This window comes from Dendrobates tinctorius, unplaced genomic scaffold (assembly GCF_039654945.1).
Source record: "Dendrobates tinctorius isolate UK_male_01 unplaced genomic scaffold, ASM3965494v1 ptg000241l, whole genome shotgun sequence".
NCBI classification, from domain to species: Eukaryota; Metazoa; Chordata; class Amphibia; order Anura; family Dendrobatidae; genus Dendrobates; species Dendrobates tinctorius.
The window spans coordinates 16,640,833-16,662,795 of record NW_027361908.1 but is presented as its reverse complement, the minus strand read 5'-3'; the positions used below and the strand labels follow the sequence as shown (position 1 = coordinate 16,662,795).

Here is a 21,963-nt window from a genome sequence, read left to right as displayed (position 1 = left end):
GTTGCGTTTGGAGAGCACCTGATGTGCCCAAACAGTGGAAACCCCCAATTCTAACACCAAGCCTAACCTCAACACACCCCTAACCCTAACCCTAACCGTAGCCCTAACACTAATGGGAAAATGGAAATAAATACATTTTTTTTTAATTTTATTATTTTTCCCTAACTTAAGGGGGTGATAACGGGGGCTTTGATTTGCTATTTATGGCGGTATTTATATTTGGCAGCTGTCACACGCTAAAAGACGCTTTTTATTGTAAAAATAGTGTTTGCATCACCACATTTTGAGAGCTATAATTTTTCCATATTTTGACCCACCGAGTCATGTGAGGTCTTATTTTTTGTTGATGTTTTTATTGGTACCATGTTCGGGCATGTGACATTTTTTGATCGCTTTTTATTTCGTTTTTTGGGACGCAGAATTTACAAAAACCAGCGTTTCATGAATTTCTTTTGGGTGGTGCGTTTACGCCGTTCCGCGTGCGATAAAATTGATAAAGCGGTTTTCTTCTTCGGGTCAGTACGGTTACAGCGATACCTCATTTATGTATTTTTTTATGTTTTGGCGCTTTTATGCAATGAAAACAATTTTATATAAAAAATAATAATTTTTGCGTCGCTTTATTCTGCGAGCTATAACTTTTTTTATTTTTTTGCTGATGATGCTGTATGATGGCTCATTTTTTGCGGGACAAGATGACATTTTCAGCCATACCATGGATATTTATATGCGTCTTTTTGATCGCGCGTTATTGCACTTTTTGTTCAGCGGTGTAATAATAAATTATTATTTTTTGCTTCATTTTTTATTTTTATTTTTTAAGGGGCTCGCTTAAGGGGTTAACTAATGGGACAGTTTTATAGGGCAGGTTGTTACGGACGCGGCGATACCAAATATGTGTACTATTATTGTTTTGGTTTTTTTTTATTTCCAAAAAATGAATTTATTGGGGAATATTTTTTTTTTTTTTAATTTATTTAGCAAATTTTTTTTTTAAATTATTTTTACACTTTTTTTTTTACAATGTCCCAGGGGGGACTTAACTGTCATGTGACAGATCGCTGATCTGTCACATCACAGATCAGCGATCTGTCACAGGCACTGCTGCAGGCTTCCTCATGCCTGCGCTCAGCGGGCAGTGAGGAAGCCAGCTTCCTGCAGGCCCCCGGAGGGCCCCGCCGCCATATTGGATCCGGAGACCTGCAGGAAAGGAGCCCCCCGCAGCAGTGCTGCACATTGCGCTGCCGTGGGGGGCTCAGGGAAGCACGGAGGGAGCCCCCTCCCTGCCGATGCTTCCCCCTTAACCCCCGGTACACCGCGATCGTATTTGATCGCGGTGTACAAGGGGTTAATGTGTCGGGGGCGGTCCGTGACCGCCCCTGACACATTGTGCCGGGTGTCAGCTGTGATAATCAGCTGACACCCGGCCGCGATTAGCGGCGCTCACCATGTGGGCACCGCTGATCGCACTAGATGTACTATTACGTCCTTGGGACTTAGGTCCCAGGTCACATGGACGGAATAGTACGTCCATTGTAGGAAAGGGGTTAAACAATTCTGGGCTGCCTATATCATGATATCATGTGTTTGGAAGCTTCAAATAGTTTTTTGTTGTTGTTGCAACATCTGAGTTAGAGACACACCTGTGGATGTATTTTAATGCACACCTGAAACACACTGTTTCTTTGTGTAGCATCATGAGAAAGTCTCAAGTAATCAGCCAAGTTATCATGAGGAGAATTGTGGGCTTGCACAAGTCTGGCTCATCCTTGGGTACAATTTCAAGATACCTGAAGGTGCCTCATTCATCTGTATAAACAATTATATGCAAATGCAAACAAGATGGGAATGTCCAGCCATTATACTGCTCAGGAAGGACAGGTTCTGTGTCCCAGAGATAAACATGCTTTGGTCCGATATGTGCATATCAGCCAAATGACAAAAGCAAAAGACCTTGTGAAGATAATGGTGGAAGCTGGTAAGATTGTGTCAATATCCACAGTGAAATGAATACTTTATCAACATGGGCTGAAAGGCCCCTCTGCCAGGAAGAAGCCATTACTCCAAAAGAAACCTAAAAAGTCAGAGTAATGTTTGCAAATGCACACAGGAACAAAGACCTTAATTTTTGGAGACATGTCCTGTGGTCTCATGAAACTAAAATTGAACTTCTTTCCGGCGCCGCAGCGCCCGGGCCGCTGCTGGAGGAGGAAGTGGGCGGAGCCACCGGCCAGCTCAGACACCCGGAGCCCAGTAATGACGTCTGGGACTGCGGCCTACGCGCGACGCTGCGTGCAGGGGAGAGTCATGGATTGGAGCAGCGGCCCGGGCGCTGCGGTGCCAGAAAGAAGAGCCCTCGCCCACATGAAGCCGCTCCGACGGGCGCGTTGATCTGCAAGAGCGCCTACCGGAGCGTGGCTTCTGACTAGAGGAGGTGGAAGCAGCGGGTGCCCAGCTGTCTGGAGACAACTGAGGAGAGGACGGCGAAAGGACCAGGCAGTCAGCGGACGGGCCAGGCGAGGACGGGGTTTATGAGGATGAATGGGAGGCATGCGGAGGCAGAGCTGGAGCAGTGGGTGACACGGGCTGCGTGCGGCATAGGCAGTGCAGGAGAAGACAAAGGAGCCTGGGGCCTAGGAGAGGATTGGATCTCGGGAGATAAAGGAGAGGCCAGCGGCGATAGGGGATTAAGAGAGGGCTCAGGAGGGTGAGCATCCAGTTTAGGTAAAAGGGATATCATACATGGATCACCCACCTGTGCTGCTCTCTGCCGCAGGGCTGCAATCAATGCCTCGGACATGGCTGCAGGGGATTCCTGGAGGTCCTGGTCAAAAGCTTCTAGTGATCAGCCGGGGAGGAAGAGGAAGACCCCGGCCTAGGATCTGAATTTAACCCCTGAGGGTGTGGCCGGACGCCCCTTCCTCTCTCTTCCCGTTGGTCAGTTGGGCATCCTAATTATGGCATCACCTGGGGGGGAGTAGTGGGAAGGGGAGGCACTGCACAGAGTTCCCTTCTAAATTAAGTCTATGGGGGCTCTACAGTCAGATGCATGTTCCTTATGCAGTACCATGCCTGCAAGATAGCAGCTTCTTTACCCTATGGTATACGAACATAAGCACAAAGTACTTGGGAAGAATAGAATCTGCTGGCTCATAGGTTTTTCACATGTGCACACACACACTTTCTTAAAGGGAATTCGTCAGCAGGTTTTTGCTACCTCATCTGAGGGCAGCATAATGTAGGCAAAGAGAAACTAAATTTAACAATGTCTCAACTAGTTTACTATGTGCAGCCTTTCTCACACAATCAGAGTGTATTTTCTGTCAATATGGCCATTTGAGTGCTTGTTTTTTGCAGGACGAGTTGTACTGTTGAACAACACCATTGTTTTTGCCAAATGTACTGGAAACCGGTAAAAAAAATAAAGTGCATTGAAATTGCAAAAAAGTGCAATTATGATTCTCCAGATCATTACAAGTTCATAGATATCAAACGTATAGGTACTTTTTTAATTAAGTGGTGAAAAAAATCCACAATTTCTCAAAAAAAAGGTTTTCTGATCTCCAATTATTGCATTTTAATGCAATGTTGCAGCAACCAAAAAATGTAATTCTTGCTTTTTGATTTTTTTTTCTCTTTACACCATTTACTGATCGGATTTCTTCTTGTTATATATTGATAGAGAGGGCAATACTGAAAGCGGCAATACCAAATTTGTGTATTTTTTAATTATTGCTTTATTTTTAATGAGGTGAATGGGGGGTGATTTGAGCTGTCATTTTTAAATATTTTTAAAAACATTTTTTCTTACTTTACACGTGCTTCAATAGTCTCCATGGAAGAATAGAAGCTGCGATCATCTGATCACTTGTGCTTCAGCCCTACTCTTTGTAGTAGAAATGCTCACTTGCTATGAGCGCCGACAGCTATCCAGCAATGACAAACACAGGGTTCTCCTGTGGGTGTCATGCCAACCCATCGGCGCCCCGCGGTCATGTGACTCGGGTGTCGATCAGTGTAATTAATGACGCGCTTACGGTGCGTTCATGTTAAATACCGCTGTCAGAGATTGACAGTGGCATTTAACATGTTAACAGCTGCGGGTGGATTGCAGTTCCACCCGTGGCTGTTAGGGGCACATGTCAGCTAATGAAATCAGCTGACACATGCCTGAAAAGTTGCAGGCTCAACGTCGGAGCCTGCAGCAGACAGGGGGAGCCAACCTTAGACATACCTATATGTCTAAGGTGGTGAAGGGGTTAACCCCTACATCATGCTGTCTTCAGATTACATAGCAAAAACCTGCTGATAAGTTCTATTTAAAGGTGATTTCCATGCTTTACAGCCTATTTGTGCCTCTCTGAAACTGTCCAGATCACTGAATTCAACCGACCCCAGTGACTCTGCGCTTCTTCCATGCTATAGAGTCTAAAAGACGGGGAGAGCGCACAGTTTAGATCAGTGACTATGCTGCTGGATCAAACCGTCATTCTTTAGGAGTGCTCAGCCCCCCAGCAATGCAGGAGGCTTGGAATGGTGTGCTCTTGAAGAAAAGAGGTTCAGGCAACCTCTTTCAGGATTAATGCACATGACACATCAGTAGTCCTCTTATGTGCTATAAACTTTTGCTGATATTCCTTCAAAGGGAATCTGTCAGTAGGATCAACCCTCCTAAGCTGTCTATATGTGCATGGAGGTCATAGGAGGCTGAATAAAATGATGCCTTGATATTTGCGATCCGATGTCTTATTCCAGAGAAATCTATGTTTTTCTTCTATGTAAATGAGCTGTTAAGATCTATGGGCTGGACACTGATCTACACAAGAATCTGCCTTCAAAGCTTGTTTTAAATAAAAGGGGGAGTAACCAGTGTGATGTGTGGTGGCCGCTCTCTGGTTTCCTGATATCACTGCAGAGCTGTGTGTAATTATGATGGCTCATGTATACAACTGTAGTTTTGGTCAGAGTGCAATCCGTCAAAACATCTGATCACACTTGGACCATATGCATGATTTGACTGTGATAACTGGATCACTCTGAGATCACATCCGAGTGCTGCCTGATTTTCATGGACTGAGAAGATGGAGAAACTTTTTTTTTTTTTAGTTTTCATTCTCCACATCTGAGAAAAGTGGATTGCAATATGATCAGAAGAACATATGGTCATGTGGCCGTAATCTAACTGACACAATCTGCACGTTTCCGCTCAGTGCTTCAGCTTCCATCTTAAAAGAAGCCAGTGTTGTAATATTGTTGTAATACAGCAGAGCTGTGAGAGCTGCAGCTGGAACCATGTTTGTTATGAGACAAAGGTCAGTTTTCCTTTTCTGTGTTAGTTACATGTTCCACACTGGTAACACCCCCTTCCATTTATAATAGATTCTCATGCCGATCAGTGTCTGCCCCATAGCCTTGAATTGCTCAATTACATATAAGAAAAACATGGATTTCTCTGGAATAAGACATCAGATTGCAGATATCAATGAATCATTTTTTTTCAGCTTCCCATGACCTATGTGCCCATATAGACAACTTAGCAACCTTGATCCTACTGGCTGATTCCCTTTAAAGGCTTAAAGGAAACCTGTCAGTTGCTCCATGTTGCCTAAACCATGGCTATCATGAAACAGTGACATGTTCCCTGATTGCAGAAAGACATGTTTTATAATGCGTCCATTCAGAGAAAATGAGCTGCTCATAGGGAGGAGAGTATACTGGACTGCTCCATCTGGTTTCTCCATAATGACCAACAAAGAGAAATATCAATAAAGCTGAGATTTGGCTGAGAGAAGGCAAAGAAAGCCTCTTTTTTTAAAGCCTGGCTTGTTTTCATGCTGGATGATGTTGCAGACACAAAATGTCCATTATGAAGAAAACAAGGAGCCAATGGTGAACCTGCCTATCCTGGTGTTCTTTCCCAAATGCCAAGTGATCCGAATGGTCCTGACCTGTAGCAAAAAAGTCCCACTATAGGATTTCTGACCTTATGACACTGCCATGGGTTGATTCCCATCTATCTGCAGCTCTGCTTGTGTAATGACTTGTGCCCTGGTAATGACTAGTCTCTCCATGCTCTGTAGACTGAGCCTTGAGACAACACAAATCTTCTTGAGAATGCATGTATGGATGTGTCATCCAGGAGGAGCAGGACTACTTGTGCAAGCTAAATGGGCTTTGGGTACAGCCTCATGCTATCAGTAATTACAAAGATGCTAGTAAAACTGGAGAACAATCAGTTTGATAAGTACAAGCCATCCATTTTATCCATGTTCCTTTAGCAAACCATGCACCTATTTTAAATGAGGCACAAATCAATGTTTTAAATCTAAAATCGATCTAAAACTAAATACTATTTGGCCCAAAATTTTGTACATTTTTCTGCCAAGTCAACATGCTAAAAAAAAAATGCAAACTGTAAACATTAGAAGTGTAAGTATTTTGTGAAAGTGGATGCAGATATAGTGGGTATGGAAATTATTCAGACCCCTTGAAATTTTTCACTCTTTGTTTCATTGCAGCCATTTGGTAAATTCAAAAAAGTTCTTTTTTTCTCATTAATGTGCACTCCGCACCCCATCTTGACTGAAAAAAAAAAACAGAAATGTAGACGTTTTTTCAAATTTATTAAAAAAGAAAAACGGAAATATCACATGGTCATAAGTATTCAAACCCTTTGCTCAGTATTGCGTAGAACAGGGGTGGGGAATCTTTTTTTCTGCCAAGGGCCATTTGAATATTTATACCATCCTTCGGGGGGCCGTACAAACTCCGCCCAAAAAGTACATCCTGACTCTGGCACTGGTGTCAGGACATAATCTTTCATTGCATGCCCTTCAGTGTTCAGTAGTGAACACTGCATGTGTGTGCTCGCTGAGGAAGAAATTAATGAGCTGGTGGCAATCAAAATATAACTCCCTGCCAAAGTACTGTGGTCCCTGAGAATCTGCCCGGGGGCCGGATTAAAGGTCATCGAGGGCCGTAAATGGCCCTGGGGCCTGAGGTTCCCCACCCCTGGAGTAGAAGCACCCTTTTGAGCTAGTACAGCCATGAGTCGTCTTGGTAATGATGCAAGTTTTTCACACCTGGATTTGGGAATCCTCTGCCATTCGTCTTTGCAGATCTCTCCAGTTTCGTCAGGTTGGATGGTGAACGTTGGTGGACAGCCATTTTCAGATCTCTCCAGAGATGCTTAATTGGGTTTAGGTCAGGGCTCTGGCTGGGCCAGTCAAGAATGGTCAGAGAGTGGCACTGTAGCCACGCCTTTGTTATTTTAGCTGTGTGCTTAGGGTCATTGTCTTGTTGAAAGGTGAACGTTCTTTCAAGTGTGAGGTCCAGAGCACTTTGGAGGAGGTTTTCATCCAGGATATCTCTGTACTTAACTGCATTCATGTTTCCTTCAATTGCAACCAGTCGTCCTGTCTCTGCAGCTGAAATACATCCCAATAGCATGATGCTGCCACCACCATGTTTCACTGTTGGGATTGTATTGGGCAGGTGATGAGCAGTGCCTGGTTTCTCCACACATACCGCTTAGAATTTTCACAAAAAAGTTCTATATTCGTCTCATCAGACCAGAGAGTCTTATTTCTCATAGTCTGGGAGTCCTTCATGTGTTTTTTAGCAAACTCTACGCAGGCTTTCATATGTCTGGCACTGAGGAGAGGCTTCCGTTGGGCCACACTGCCATGCAGGGATAGTTGACTTTGTGGAACTTTCTCCCATCTCCCTACTGCATCTGTGGAGCTCAGCCACAGTGATCTTGGGGTTCTTCTTTACCTCACTCACCAAGGCTCTTCTCCCATGAGTGCTCAGTTTGGCTGGATGGCCAGGTCTAGGAAGACTTCTGGTGGTCCCAATCTTCTTCCATTTAAGGATTATGTGCTGTTAGGAACCTTGAGTACTGCAGAAATTCTTTTGTAACCTTGGCCAGATCTGTGCCTTGCCACATTTCTGTCTCGGAGCGCTTTGGCCAGTTCCTTTGACCTCATAATTCTCATGTGGTCTGACATGCACTGTGAGCTGTGAGGTCTTATATAGACAGGTTTGTGCCTTTACAAAGCAACTCCTTTCAGTTTAATTAAACACAGCTGGCCTCCAGTGAAGAAGTAGAACCATCTCAAGGAGGATCACCAGGAAATGGACAGCATATGACTTAAATATGAGTGTCTGAGCAAAGGATCTGAATACTTATGGCCATGTGATATTTCAGTTTTTCTTTTTTAATAAATTTGCAAAAATGTCCAAATTTTGTTTTTTTCAGTCAACATGGGGTGCAGATTGTACATTAATGAGAAAAAAAATGAACTTTTTTGAATTTACCAAATGGTTGCAATGAAACAAAGAGTGAAAAATTTTAAAGAGGTCTGAATACTTTCTGTTCCCTCTGTATATTGAAAATGAGCTTTCCCTGCTTTCTTTGGTTACAGATGTGTTGGTGTGGAGCAATGATCGCGTGATCCGTTGGATCCAAACAATAGGTCTTCGAGATTATGCAAACAATATATTAGAAAGTGGAGTCCACGGTTCTCTCATTGCTTTGGATGAAAACTTTGATTACACAAGTTTAGCACTATTACTACAAATTCCAACACAAAATACTCAGGTAAGTCACCTTGTGCAATTATGTGTGATAAGTTGACCATATGCTTATTAATTAAAAACAATATAAATGATAATTTTACCATACATTGGTAGTCCACATAAGATGGTTGACTTCATTTTTGTCTGGTTAAAGGAAACCTGTCACCAGTTTTTTGCCACCTAATCTGAGAGTACCATAATGTAGGTACAGAGACCCTTTAACAGATTGTTTTTATTGTTATACACGCCAAGAATCTTGAAACAATCTGTTAAAGGGGCATTCCCATATTCAAGATCCTATCCCAATATGTAGCAGTGGTAATAATAATAATATTAGCAAATACCTCCAATTATAAGTGTAGTATAGTTCTTCTGATTCACTATATCGCTTACCCCATGTGCAGGGCATTGCAGTAGCTTAGGAATACATGTATACAACCACTCATATAGTGACAGTTAGTTGCTAGTGATCATAACCATGGATACATAAGCTACTACAATGCCCTGCACATTGAGTAAGCAACATAGGTTATCAGGAGAACTACATTTGCTAATATTATTATTATTACACCTACTACATATTGGGATAGGATCTTGGAGATGGGAATACCCCTTTGACAGATTGTTTCATGTTTCTTAAAACCACACAATGAAAATAAAAAATAAAGATATGACATGATATACAGAATTGCCATTTTGTTGTTTATTATTGTTTTTTTTAAGTGTGGAATACTACTAAAAATGTCATATTTATTATATGCTACCCACCATGCCTTAAAAACATACAGTGCGGAAACCACTATAAAGAAAAATGCATTGTGTGAACAGGATTTGATAGTTCTGTATTCACTATTCTAAAGATGGGATCTGCTAGATTAATGTTCTGAAATATACAGTGAATATAAAAAGTCTTCACACCCCTGTAAAAATTCCAGGTGTTTGCCATTTAAAATAATTATAACAAGAAGAATCATTTTAGAACTTTTATTCAGACTTTATTGAAGTACCACTAGAATTGATGACAGAATTGGCAATCTTTGCCCACTCTTTCTTGTAGTAACACTCCAAATACGAAAGATTGCAAGGGCAACTTGTTTCTACAGCCCTCTTCAGGTCAACCACAGTTTTTCTATTGGATTCAGGTCTGAGTTCGGGTTTTTAGCAGATGCCTGAAAGTTTTGATGCAATATTAACCTATATTTGGAACTGATAATTATTCCCTCCACCTTGACTAAATACTCAGGTCCGGCTGCCAAAAAACACCCCTAAAGCAAAATGCTGCTTCCACCATGTTTCACTGTGGGTATAGTGTTCTTTTGGGTAGGCTCAGTGTTGGCTTTGTGTCAAACATATATGGGCTGTTTTCCAGACTTAAAGCCTGTGTGAAAAAATTAATTGCAGCATGTACTAGTCTGTGTTAATTTACAGACGAGACTAGTGCATATAAACAGAATGCAGATCTTGTTCTTGTCTATGCAGATAAGTACAATGAGCCTCCCCAGCCATGGCCACAATTAGTGGATGTGATTGATCTGCCAAGTTTACTACTTATCTAATATTATCCTAAGGCTGCATTCACAGATCTGTGTCAATTTTTACATCTCTGAGAAACTGACCTATTTGCCCTCCCTTCTTTTATCATCTGTTTTTCAAAACTGAAGGAAATGCTCAGAACTTTTATTTATTTTGAATCTTAACAATGTATCAATGAAAAGCAGATAAAACATGGATGGAACTTTGAAGAACAAAGTATGTCTTCCGTGTTTCATTCATTTTATATGGATAACCATAGACTTTAATGGTCGAGTTTGAGTCACTGAACAAATGAGAATCGGACATGTGCTGAGTCTCATGAATCTGACACACAAAGCAGTGTTTAAAATGGAGTTTTGTATGGATCAATGCATCCTACCAGTTCAGGATTGAGAGTCCTCAGTAGTTGATACCTTTAAATGGCTAACTGAAAAGATGGTAATACATTGCCATCTTTTCAGTTAGCCATTAAAAGGTATCAACTACTGAGGACTCTCAATCCTGAATATTTTTCTATCCACTGGCTAACACGGTACAAAGATATACATCTTTCCTGTATCCTACCAGTTCAGTTTGCAGTCCAAGAGAAAATGAACAGCACTAGATTGTGTTTGTCCCTATTGCAGCTGTATAAAAAAATAAGCTAACTATTTTCAGCAACAACAAACTCCTAGCCAAGGTCCATCTACTTTATTGATGACATAACATGGCGTAGTCCAGTTGATCCTTGTCTTTAGTGTAGTGATCTGGTCCTTGGGTATAGGTCAGTAGCTCTTTTGGGCCTATAATTAATAAGCACTCATAACTCAATAGTAACATTAAAACAATACAAAGAGGATACAGAAATTTGGTTCTAGTGTAAAGGTGAGAGAATTATTTCAGTGGAATTCAATTAAAAAAAAAATTAGTATTCTCCAGAATGATTTTTTTGCATTCTTGCAGATTCTGCAAAATGGCGAACGCCATTATGCTGAGCCGTAGAGGGCTAGAAAATCTGTTAATAAAATAATAATACTCAGTTCAACACTCACATACCTTGCCACTCCCGTAAACTGCTGTTTAGTCTTCCATGCCTTTTATTTTCGCCATTGTCACATGCATGCTCTTAACTCCAGGTCATGACTTTTGGCATGACTAGGCCACTGACGTCCCTGTGTGCCATAGGATGTTAGAGGCTCAGTCAGACCAGAAGTCCTGGACTGGAGTGAAAAGGCCAGAGGATGCAGTCAGGGGGGGGAGGGGGAGGGAAGGGAAAAGAAGAGGTGTGGAGGAGTGGATGGTGTGCTGTTCAGGGAAGGTGACTGGTGAGATGACATTTTTTTTATACATCTTTGTATCATCCCCTGGAATCTGGAATGTCCCCAGAGCGCAATGAGCAGCAATCAATTCACATTGAATAACTGTTCTGCAAATCTAATTTTGCTGTAAAATACATGTGATTTGTTGGACTTAAATCTTGGCAGACCTGCTCGTCTCTAGCTGATGCACTTCATAAGAAAGCAAAAAAATCATCAACATGGCTGAAAATATTACATCAGAAAACAGATATTACAACAGACGTTCTGTGAGGTAACACATATTTAAAAGCAGGCAGTGAAATGTTTTACCTTACAGAAAGAATCATTTGTAGTGATGAGCGAGTATACTCGTTGCTCGAGTTTTTCCGAGCTTGCTCGGTTGTCCTCCTAGTATTTTGGCGTGCTCTGAGATTTAGTGTTTGTCGACGCAGCTGCATGATTTGTGGCTGCTGGTGTTAGGAGTGGCGGAAGGCACTAAAAAAAAAAAAAGTAATTAAAGTGCCTTTGCCACTCGGGGTCCACCGTGCGGCAGGTGATATGACCGCTGCTAGAGAGGCAGAGCACTGTGGCGTTAATGTGCACGGGGTTAACTGCACCCAGAGAGCACCAAAGCAAGCTCTGTTGAGGACACAGAGCTGCAAACTTAAAGCACACAAAAACGCTGTGTCTGTTTAACTCACAGAACAACAGCGATATAGACACAGTATTAAAAAGTCACAGGAGTAGCCTTAAACGTCAGGACTACTCCCAAAAGGACCTACCGTGAAAAAGAGGTGCGTGGCGTCGCAACTGCGAACGCTCGGAGAACTGCAATCGCAGCGCTGTGTGAACGAAGCCAAAGAAGAGACTCCGCAATATCGCTGGCGCGATGCAGGACGCTAGCTGCTGAGACAGATATAGCTGGAGCACGCTGGCGCAAGCGCTGCTACTGGCGGCTGCCCAATCACTCACACATTCGTATTATCCGAGGAAAGGGGTTTCATAATAAGTCAGCCACCAGTCCAAGCATCCGTCACCATACATACAGCAGCAGTATGAAATACTAGCGCATGGCAGAACAGTCATGCGCGCTTTTTATACCAAACGGGACCTTCCGGAGATCTCCCAAACTCCAGGAGGAGCCAATAGGATTAGACACAGGACCTGAGCATGTGACTCCCGAACTCCAATGGGAGCTCGTCCCATGAGCATGCTCAGTGGAGGGAACAGAGGACTTAGCCTCTGGAGAGAGTTGCCACAAAGCACTCTCCTCTGCAATCTCCTTTACTGCAGATGAACCGCAGGAGACTGCAGCATGTAAGGGTCTAGATTTCACCATAGAGAAGGGAGAAATCAGACTCCTAACAGCTGGACAGGCTGAATACATGTGGGGGTTGCCTGTGTGTTAGAGAATCCCCATATGTATTCAGCCGGTCTAGCAGCCACAAATCATGCAGCTGCGTCGACAAACACTAAATCTCCGAGCATGCCCAAAATACTCGGAGATCACCTGAGCATGCTCGGGGAAACCTGAGTAATGAGTATACTCGCTCATCACTAATCATTTGTGATCCCCATACTGTAATGTAATGTCTGTATACTCTTTTGTGTCCTCCCTTGCTGTAATGTCTCTATACTCTTTTGCATCCTCCCCTACCCAGGAACTGTAGAAAACCATGTTCTGCACGTCAGACACAGCCATTGCACAGTACACAGCATGGACACATTTATAAGATTACCTCAGTGCAGGAACATTTTTTTAACCCATCCAATTATGGAAGTTATTATTTTTCCAAGATCTCTTGATTAAAATGAACTTTATTCATGGAGTAACCTCTTTAAGTGCTTGAATATTTGTCAGTTAATAAACAATTTATAAACTTTTTATTTTTAGGCAAGACAAATCTTGGAAAGAGAATATAATAATCTATTGGCACTTGGAACTGAAAGAAGACTTGATGAGGTAATACTGCTTTGCTGCTGAAGTCAGTTCTAACCTGATCCTGCTGTGGTTTGGGTCTGGATCCCGCTCAGACATAGCAGTGATAGGGAGTCAAATCGTTTACTATTTTAAAAGTTTTGCAAATACGCTTGGAAAAGTATAATATGGAAGAGGTAACATGGCGCTTAGTCTCAGTGGTGCGCCATTTTTTAGACGCGAACAAGAGTATATGCATCTCAGATATATGGAGACAAATTAACTCTTCAACTTGCATGTAATAGTTTTAGCGCAAAGAAATAGTTCCTTCTATACACAGTGTAATAATAAGATGAAGAATTAATAATATGGTGGGCACAAATAGTACAGTTCAGTCTTTTATAACTCTCAAATTTCAGTTAGCTGATCCACCCATTAATGTATTAGATGTTATGAAGTCATTAACGCACCACTCCAGCATTTTTTTTTTATTTGAGTGCTGGAAAGGTGCTGCCAATCTAAGTTTTTTGCTTCTAGTCTTGTCTTACTAGTCTCCGTCTTCATCTTTTATCGGTGACACTCTGGTCCCGCACAGTCATCTTGTGACCCCCAACTTGTGTCTAACCGGAAGTCAGAGATAACAGTCACAAACTGCCAATGTAGTCTAAGGTCGTCGTTCTGACTCTCATAGACGTACATTGAGTATTGACTTCTGGATCCTCCAGCCCACAGTGGAGCGATCCAACAGGTCACAACTGCTGGAGACCGACAGAAACGGAGGAACAGATGAAGATGGCGGCTGGTAAGTATAATACCAGGGGCAATGAACCTAGTTTAGTAGCACCACTCCAGCACTGAAATATAAAAAACACTGGAGTGATGCTTTAAATTCAGCAAAATCTGGATATTTCCATATGGGAGCTATAGACAGACGCCATCTGCCCACAAACCTCTCCAAAATTGAACTTGTTGAAATATATGTTATTAAGAAGAGCTTGGATAATACTATTATTAATAATTTTGTTATGGTGGCCTGCGCTAAGTGATGTAATGTTCCCCAGAGGGTGGGAAAGAGTGAGCTCTCGCAGAGAAGCCTCTTGGGAAATGTAGTCTAGAGACATAGACGGAGAGCTGGCAGGAAGTTCAGGATGTAACCAACAGCAGACCACAAAGATGGCTCCATGAGCCAGAAGGGAAGCGGAAAAAAGCAACATAAAATGTAACAGGGGAATTTGTGAACATATTACAGGGACATTCAGATAGAAAAAAAATAACTCTTTGTTTTGTGCCCAGAAAATCTCTTGAAAGGTACAGACAATGAATATATTCTTTTATTTACTCTATGAATCTAAAAGCTCAAAGAAGAATATGAAGGACAAGTAGTTTGTGTATTATAGTGTAAAAAAAGGAAATGCATGTTAGAAATCTAAAATAAAATGGGAAATCACTACTTTACATAAATACTTTCCCAATGTAATTTGGCATGCTTTGTATTTCCAGAGCGATGACAAAAACTTCAGACGTGGGCCCTCCTGGAGGAGGCAATTTCCACCACGAGAGGTCCATGGAATCAGCATGATGCCGGGCTCTTCAGAAACACTGCCAGCGGGATTTAGATTAACAACAACATCCGGGCACTCCCGAAAAATGACAACAGATGGTACCGCTTTATTTTTAGCTGCGCTTGCAGCAAGACGGCATACTATTGTGTATAACTGCATTAAATGGATTATTATGTCAAAATAACATGCTGTATATTTACAGGATATGATCATTTAATAACAATCATGCTATAAACATTATAGTATAATACTGGTTCCAGCTTCTAACACAGTCCAACATGGATAAACTGTAATAAACAAACATATTGGCGTAAATGGCAAAAAGCAAGATGATTATCTTGTATAAGTGTCCTCAGCGAGGAACAGCTTTAAGGGAAATGAGTCTCTGGCAAAAAAAAATAAAAATGAAGGAGGACCCTTCCACCAATCATTTGTATGCAGTGCCTACAGACAGTGGCTTGCAAAAGTATTCACTCCCTTTGCTTTTTATGTGGAGGTTCATGGTAGTGTTATATCCATGTAAAGAGTCCTGAAAGTATATTTCAATGAAGGAGTTAAAGGGATTGTCTACTCGATATTTTATAAAGGGGTCAGAATGGTATGAAATAAAAAAAAATATACTCACCCTTACTGTTTCTTCTACCTCTCCACTTCCGATTTGATGCTTACTTGGTCCCTGCTGGCCTCCACTTCCTTCTCCCATTTAGCCACACTGAAAATGGGCAGAAATGTCCTGTCGGCCATTCACCGGCTGAGCGACTGGCTAACTTGGATTTTTTGGCCATTTCCAGGGTGTTGAGATGAGACGAGTGACGAGTAAGCAGAGACCAACAGGGACCAGGTAAGTAGTAGAATACGATCCTTAGGGGATGTCTGAGTGAGCGTTGATTCTTTTATTATTTTATACTAGTCTGAGCGCTTTTTAAACTATTCATTATCCACTGGACAACCCCTTTAATAACAATGAGTGCTCTGCTTCACTCACTACTGAAACTGACAGTGGAGCGCAATGTGATTTTCATTCCTCTGTTGGATAATGAATCTCTACATTTTTATATACAGAAATCTGAAATCTGTGATTATTAACCAAGTGATAACTTTATCTGTACCACTAGGGTATAGAGATGTGGTAGACGGGGGTTAAAGTGGTTGCCAGATTTCACTGGTCCACATTTCCTCTGCAGTGGCTTGAAATCCTCTGCATAGACACGTGCGTTTGGGATGCCTGCAGTGGCCTCTAGGTGGCGTGCTGTAAGGCAAGAACTGTATTATTTGAAGGGCTTGTCTTTTGTAGTAAACCTGTTTATCATCTGAAGCTGGTTTATCGATCTGCTGATCATTGCTGTATTTGCTCTTCACTTTCTGGTTTATAAACTTCAGTTTGTTTTTCATTTATGATTTATCAGCTGCTGCCTCTTCAGCAATGCAGAGATTAGACAGCTCTACAGTCCGGACATACTCATGTTGACAAGTCTAAAAAGAGCAAGCACTGAGTTGCAGTGAGTATTCTTCAACTTTTCACACATTGTCTTGAAATTTGACCACCAGTCACTCATGTTACATTTGATTACTGTTCCACAATTAAAGGGGATTTCCAATAAGGAAACATCCACAACCTAACCATATCATAGTGATTAATGTCTAATTGCTGGACCCCCACTGATCACAAGAACAGCACTCCTGATCCTCAGTTCATCATGGTGGCAGGAATTGAATTGTGTGGTATAATCATGCATGATCACTGACGCTCTATATTGTGTGTATGAAACTGGCTGCGGTGGCAAAACGCTGTGCTCTGCTACCTCCATCAGTCCCATAGACAATGATTGGAGCTGCATTGGTCATGACTCATGAGCAACCATGCTTCGTTATTCATATCCACCAGAGAGGAAAAATGGGAAAGCGGAACCCATGTTTTCATGAATGGTGGATCTCCTTGCAATGCAACCCCCAGTAACTAGACATTTATAGCCTATCTCTGATATTTAAAGGCTTTCTTCATAAAAACAAAAATCTAACTGCTCATAGTTTCATCCAATTTTAATGGACTTCTTTATGAACTTTTCCAATGTAGTAGAACAGCATATGCAATTTGTCCCAACTCTTGGGAAGCCTACTATCTGGAATTCACCATAAAATTGCTTGTAAAGCTGCCTGATTACACCGAAGTTTATATTAACTTTTGAACATGATAGTACAGTTTAATATACAATTAATCTACAAAGAAAATGAACATCTTACCTTGTACTGATCTTGTTTACCTGATCTATTTAAATATACTATTGGTCTTGCTATATTTATATGAGCTCAGTCAAATTATTAAGATTATTGATTCCCATAATAGACAACAAAATTGTGAGCCCAATAATAAATGCTCAGGACTAGAGTTGAGCGACTTTGGTTGGATCGGTTTCATGAAACAAAATTTGTTTCAGATGAAACTGGTCCGACTAGGGCAAAAAAAGTCGAGGTTTTGTCCGAAACCCTACCTCAATGCAAGTCAATGGGGAATAAAAGTCGGCATTGAGCGGATGAATGTCATCCACCCAATGCCGACTTTTATTCCCCATTGACTTGCATTGGGGTCGGGTTTCGGACAAAACTCCGACTTTTTTTCCGCTAGTTGGACCAGTTTCATCTGAAACAAATTTTGTTTCATGAAACCGATCCAACCAAAGTCGCTCAACTCTACTCAGGACCAGTGTAATATGAGTTAATGCAATCTTATATAAATATTTATATAGCATATGTCTATACTGTATACTAGTCAGAGGTGGTTACAAGTATTCAGATAGAAACTTCCTAGAAATCACAAGAGAAAGAGTTAAATTACAAGAAGAGTCCTACCACATCTCAGCAGCTTGGATATTAAGCATGTAGCTAAAAATAGCAAGGTCTATACTATAAGATGTCATTCGTCAGAAAGAAGCTATGTGCAACAGACTGTTTTCCTGTACAAAATGTGTATATTCCCCAAATTTTTATGCTTGAACGATACTGGGCAATGCATCCATCATGAGTCATGATACTACTCTCTGAGAGTAAGCAAGCGCTCTGTGAACGGTTTCTGACCAATCATGATGGTCTCTTTATTGTGAATCATCATACTAGAAGTAAAGACCCCGTCACACACAGCGAGATTGCTAGCGAGATCGCTGCTGAGTCACAAGTTTTGTGACGCAACAGCGATCTCTCCAGCGATCTCGCTGTGTGTGACACGTATCAGCGACCGCCCCCCGCCAGGTATCACTGATTGTGCAGTAATGTCCAGGACATTTTTTTGATCGTTGGTCTCCCGCTGGCCAGCACGCATCGCTCGATCAGCGAGCTCCCAGCGCTGTAAGCAGAAGCTGGTATCCAAGGTAAACTGCGGGTAACAAAACGCGCGCGTCACTTAGTTACCCGCTGTGTACCTTGGATACCAGCGTGCTCACGCTGGGAGCTGATATCCAAGGTAAACAGCGGAATTCTAAGTGCCGCCCGCGCTTAGTTACCCGCTGTTTACCTTGGATACCAGCTCCCAGCGCGTGCACGCTGGTATCCAAGGTACACAGCGGGTAACTAAGCAACGCCCACGCTTGTTACCCGCTTTGTCGCTGGTCTTGATCGCTGTTGAGATCTGCCTGTTTGACAGCTCACCAGCGATCTTGTAGCGACACACCAGCGATCCTGACCAGGTCATATCGTTGTCGGGATCGCTGGTGCGTCGCTATGTGTGACGGGGGCTTAAAACTAAATTATTTTGTGGGCTTTATTTTGTTTGTTTGTTCAAAGACTATCCCTTTGTGACTGTTTGGAGAAGATACCCTCTATCATCTGATTAGTTTTTCAAATCCGATTTCTATTAGATAAAAATATTTCTTAAAGTGGTTGAGCCACCAATATCACATCTGTTTTATATATCATAAAAATGAATAATACTTGCTCTTTACATGCTGTTAAAAAGGAAACAATCCAGTGAAGTATAATGGCATTTACTTATATTCTCTTAAAGGGGTTTTCCCACAAAGTACATTTTAATTCATAGATCGGGATGGGCAAACCCGAATACTAAAGTTCAGTGTCCATGCACCGACCCCAAACAAGGACTTCTTGCGGAAGTACGTGTTACTGTTTGGGTTCGGGAGTCCGAACAAAATTTGTTGAAAGGCTGCAGCGAATCAACTAGTTTTTCCTGTGTGGGCACTCCCGGCTACATCACAACTAAGCCAACTATAGGTTTAACAAAAAAAGATGTGGGGTCCTCTCTATTTTTGATAACAAGCACAGGTAAAACAGACAGCTACGTGCGGAAGCCCTCAGCTCTCTGATTTATATTGGCTGGTTATTAAGAATAAAGGGGCCACCATGCCGTTTTTTAAAATTATTTAAAGGGAACCTGTCACTTGTTTTGGCCGCTATAAGATGCGACCACTGGCTTTCAGGGCTTATCTACAGCATTCTATAATGCTGTAGATAAGCCCCCGATCCGAAAGATAAGAAAAATAAGTTTTATTATACTCCCCCGGGGGGCGGTCCGATGTGGTTCGGTCCGATGGGTGTCGCAGGTGCGGCACCTTCCATCTTCTTGTGACGCCACCCTCCTGCTTGCTTCATGGCTCCCGGACATTGCGCTCCTGCGCAGGTGTACTTCTCTGCCCTGTTGAGGGCAGAGCAAATTCTTTCAGTGCTCAGGTGCTAGGTCTCTCTGACCTTTCCTGACGCCTGCACACTGTAGTACTTTGCTCTTCCCTTAACAGGGCAGAGAAGTACGCCTGCGCAGGAGCGTGATGCCGGGGAGGCATGAAGCAAGCAGGAGGGTGGCGTCACAAGAAGATGGAAGGCGCCAGACCCTGACCTGCGACACCCATTGGATCGGACCACATTGGACCGCCCCCCCCTGGTGAGTATAATAAAACTTATTTTTCTTATCTTGCAGGTCGGATCAGAGGCTTATCTACAGCATTAAAAATGCTGTAGGCAAACCCTGAAAGGCAGTGGCCGAAACAGCTGACAGGTTCGCTTTAAATAAATCCTTTAAAAAAAAAACTATGTGGGGTCCCCCCTATTTTTGATAACCAGCCAAGGAATAGTCTCACTCCGTGAGCGGTGACGTCAGTAAGGATAGTGCAGTTGGCTGTGAACTGCGATAACGTTACTGATGCCAGCACTCACCGAAGTAGCCAGATTCACATGCCTTCATTGTGCCCCGGCTTTCATGCTGAGCGGTAACATTACTAATGTCACCACTCAGCACTGCATCTGGATGTAGCAGAGTCGGGGATCTTTGTGGGACTAGGGATGGATTGACAGCAGACCCCTTTGGATCATTTTATTTTTTGAAGGTAATAAATGAGTAAAAGAGGATTGTGGAGTGCTTTTTACAATTACAGGACCTTTATCTGTGTGTGTGCTTATTCCATTTGACTACGGGGTGCGCCATTTGTGGGAAGGCTAGGGGACTGGTGTTATTAGTCTGGGAGGGGGGCCGATATCAAAAGGCTGCTTAGCATTTGTTGGTTATTAAAAATTGGGGGGGAACCCCTCTTCATTTTTTTGAGGGGTCCTCTCTTTTTAATAACCAGTAAAGGCTATGCAGAACTGTGAGCTGATATTAGTAGCCTGGTCAGCTTCATGGATGTTGACCTCTTCCCAGAATAATAACACCAGCTGTCTGCTTTCCCTCAGCTAGTTATTAAAAATAAGGAGGACCTATCTCCACTTTTCTTTATTTGTTAACTAAATACATTTACAATAAGCTACACACACACTGCACTAATTATATATCTCACAGACATATTTCTTACTATACATAGGTGGCGGCTTCTGAATACTCCCACCAGCGTCTCCTGCTCTCACCTCTATCAGCAAAAGCAGACGATGTTAATGAGAGTAGTAGTCATTAGTCACAGCCGCAGGCTCACATTCTGTCCTCTGCATGACAGCATGGATACCCACACTGGTCCGCTATACCTAGCGGCTGTGACCGGCGGTGTCTTCAGTAAGGTTACCCCCGGTAAGAGCCGATGTTTCCCATGCTGTCACATAGATGATAGGAAAAAAAATCAGACTTGTACGTATGATGTTCTACATGTGCACAAGTGCTATTCTTGGAACACCATGGATAGCACTAGGATGAGAAATTCAGTTGTGTGCTCAAGCCCAAAAAAATCAGCTGTGATTCCATTCTATCCTGTTTTTACATTTTCTTTTGCTTTGGTCTTTGGCCAGAAGCTGTCATATGTGACAACAATGTTCCTGCACGGTGTAGCGATTCACGCTCAGCAGTAGTCAGCACTGGATTCTTGTGTCAAAACAATGTGACATTTATTTCCAGAGGTTGCACAACACCAAAAAAGCAAAACCATAAACAAAATCCCTAGCCTTAACCAGGTGCTAATATACCCTGACTCCTCATACACAACTGAACTAGTCCCAGTTCTGTCAAACAAAACAGCTGTTGTCCATGGCAACCACTAGTATTGGCAGTTTGGTGCACCAGGCCAGTGCAGTCTCTCCTTAGACAGAGTGTGTCTGGCTTGTATCTCTTTCCAGCTCCAATAAAAACCACTCTGGTCAGCTTCCCCAGCTGACTGACTAAGGTGAACACCTAGCCTGGTTATATGCAGAGCTAGCCAGATGCACCTAATCAGAACATGTAGAGCTAGGATTTAATCCTAGCCTACCTTGCTTCACTATATACCCCCCCTCCACTCCAAGCGTTGGGCACTATGTGCTTTTTTTTTAACGTAGCACACTCATTTATGAGTAACAGAAAAATGAAATCCCCAAACCAAGCCTTGACATCTGTCAACAATGAAGAGACTGCAGGGCTTTAAATTGACCCCAATATGAGGTTGATGCTTGATGACACAACTGTAACCTAGTTCCTTCAAGAAAATGCGGAGAGGGACGAGGGAGAATCCATAATGGATTATAAGTTCAGGATATCTCTTTCCACTCCTGGAATGTGCCCCCACCCTTGCATTCCCCCAGGCCATAAAAGACAATGTAATGATTTCCTTCATTAAAAATCCAGGTACAAGCTGTTTGAAGCTCGGGTCCCAACCAATTAGCACAAGGGTGCGAACTGTCCTGCAGCCACAGCTAGCTG

At 42.4% G+C, this 21,963-nt stretch overlaps 1 protein-coding gene across 7 annotated transcripts in view; it reads left to right on the top strand.

Moving 5' to 3' along the window:
• Positions 1-21,963, top strand: part of PPFIA2 (PTPRF interacting protein alpha 2) — a 592,307-nt gene that overhangs the window by 564,321 nt on the left and 6,023 nt on the right. For all 7 annotated transcript variants that reach the window (XM_073556977.1, XM_073556976.1, XM_073556979.1 and 4 more), the window contains 4 exons: positions 8,427-8,602; positions 13,285-13,353; positions 14,809-14,968; positions 16,277-16,369. In XM_073556977.1, coding sequence (XP_073413078.1) covers positions 8,427-8,602; positions 13,285-13,353; positions 14,809-14,968; positions 16,277-16,338 — 467 coding nt within the window. In that variant the 3' untranslated portion in view covers positions 16,339-16,369. The remainder of the gene's footprint in view (positions 1-8,426; positions 8,603-13,284; positions 13,354-14,808; positions 14,969-16,276; positions 16,370-21,963) is intronic.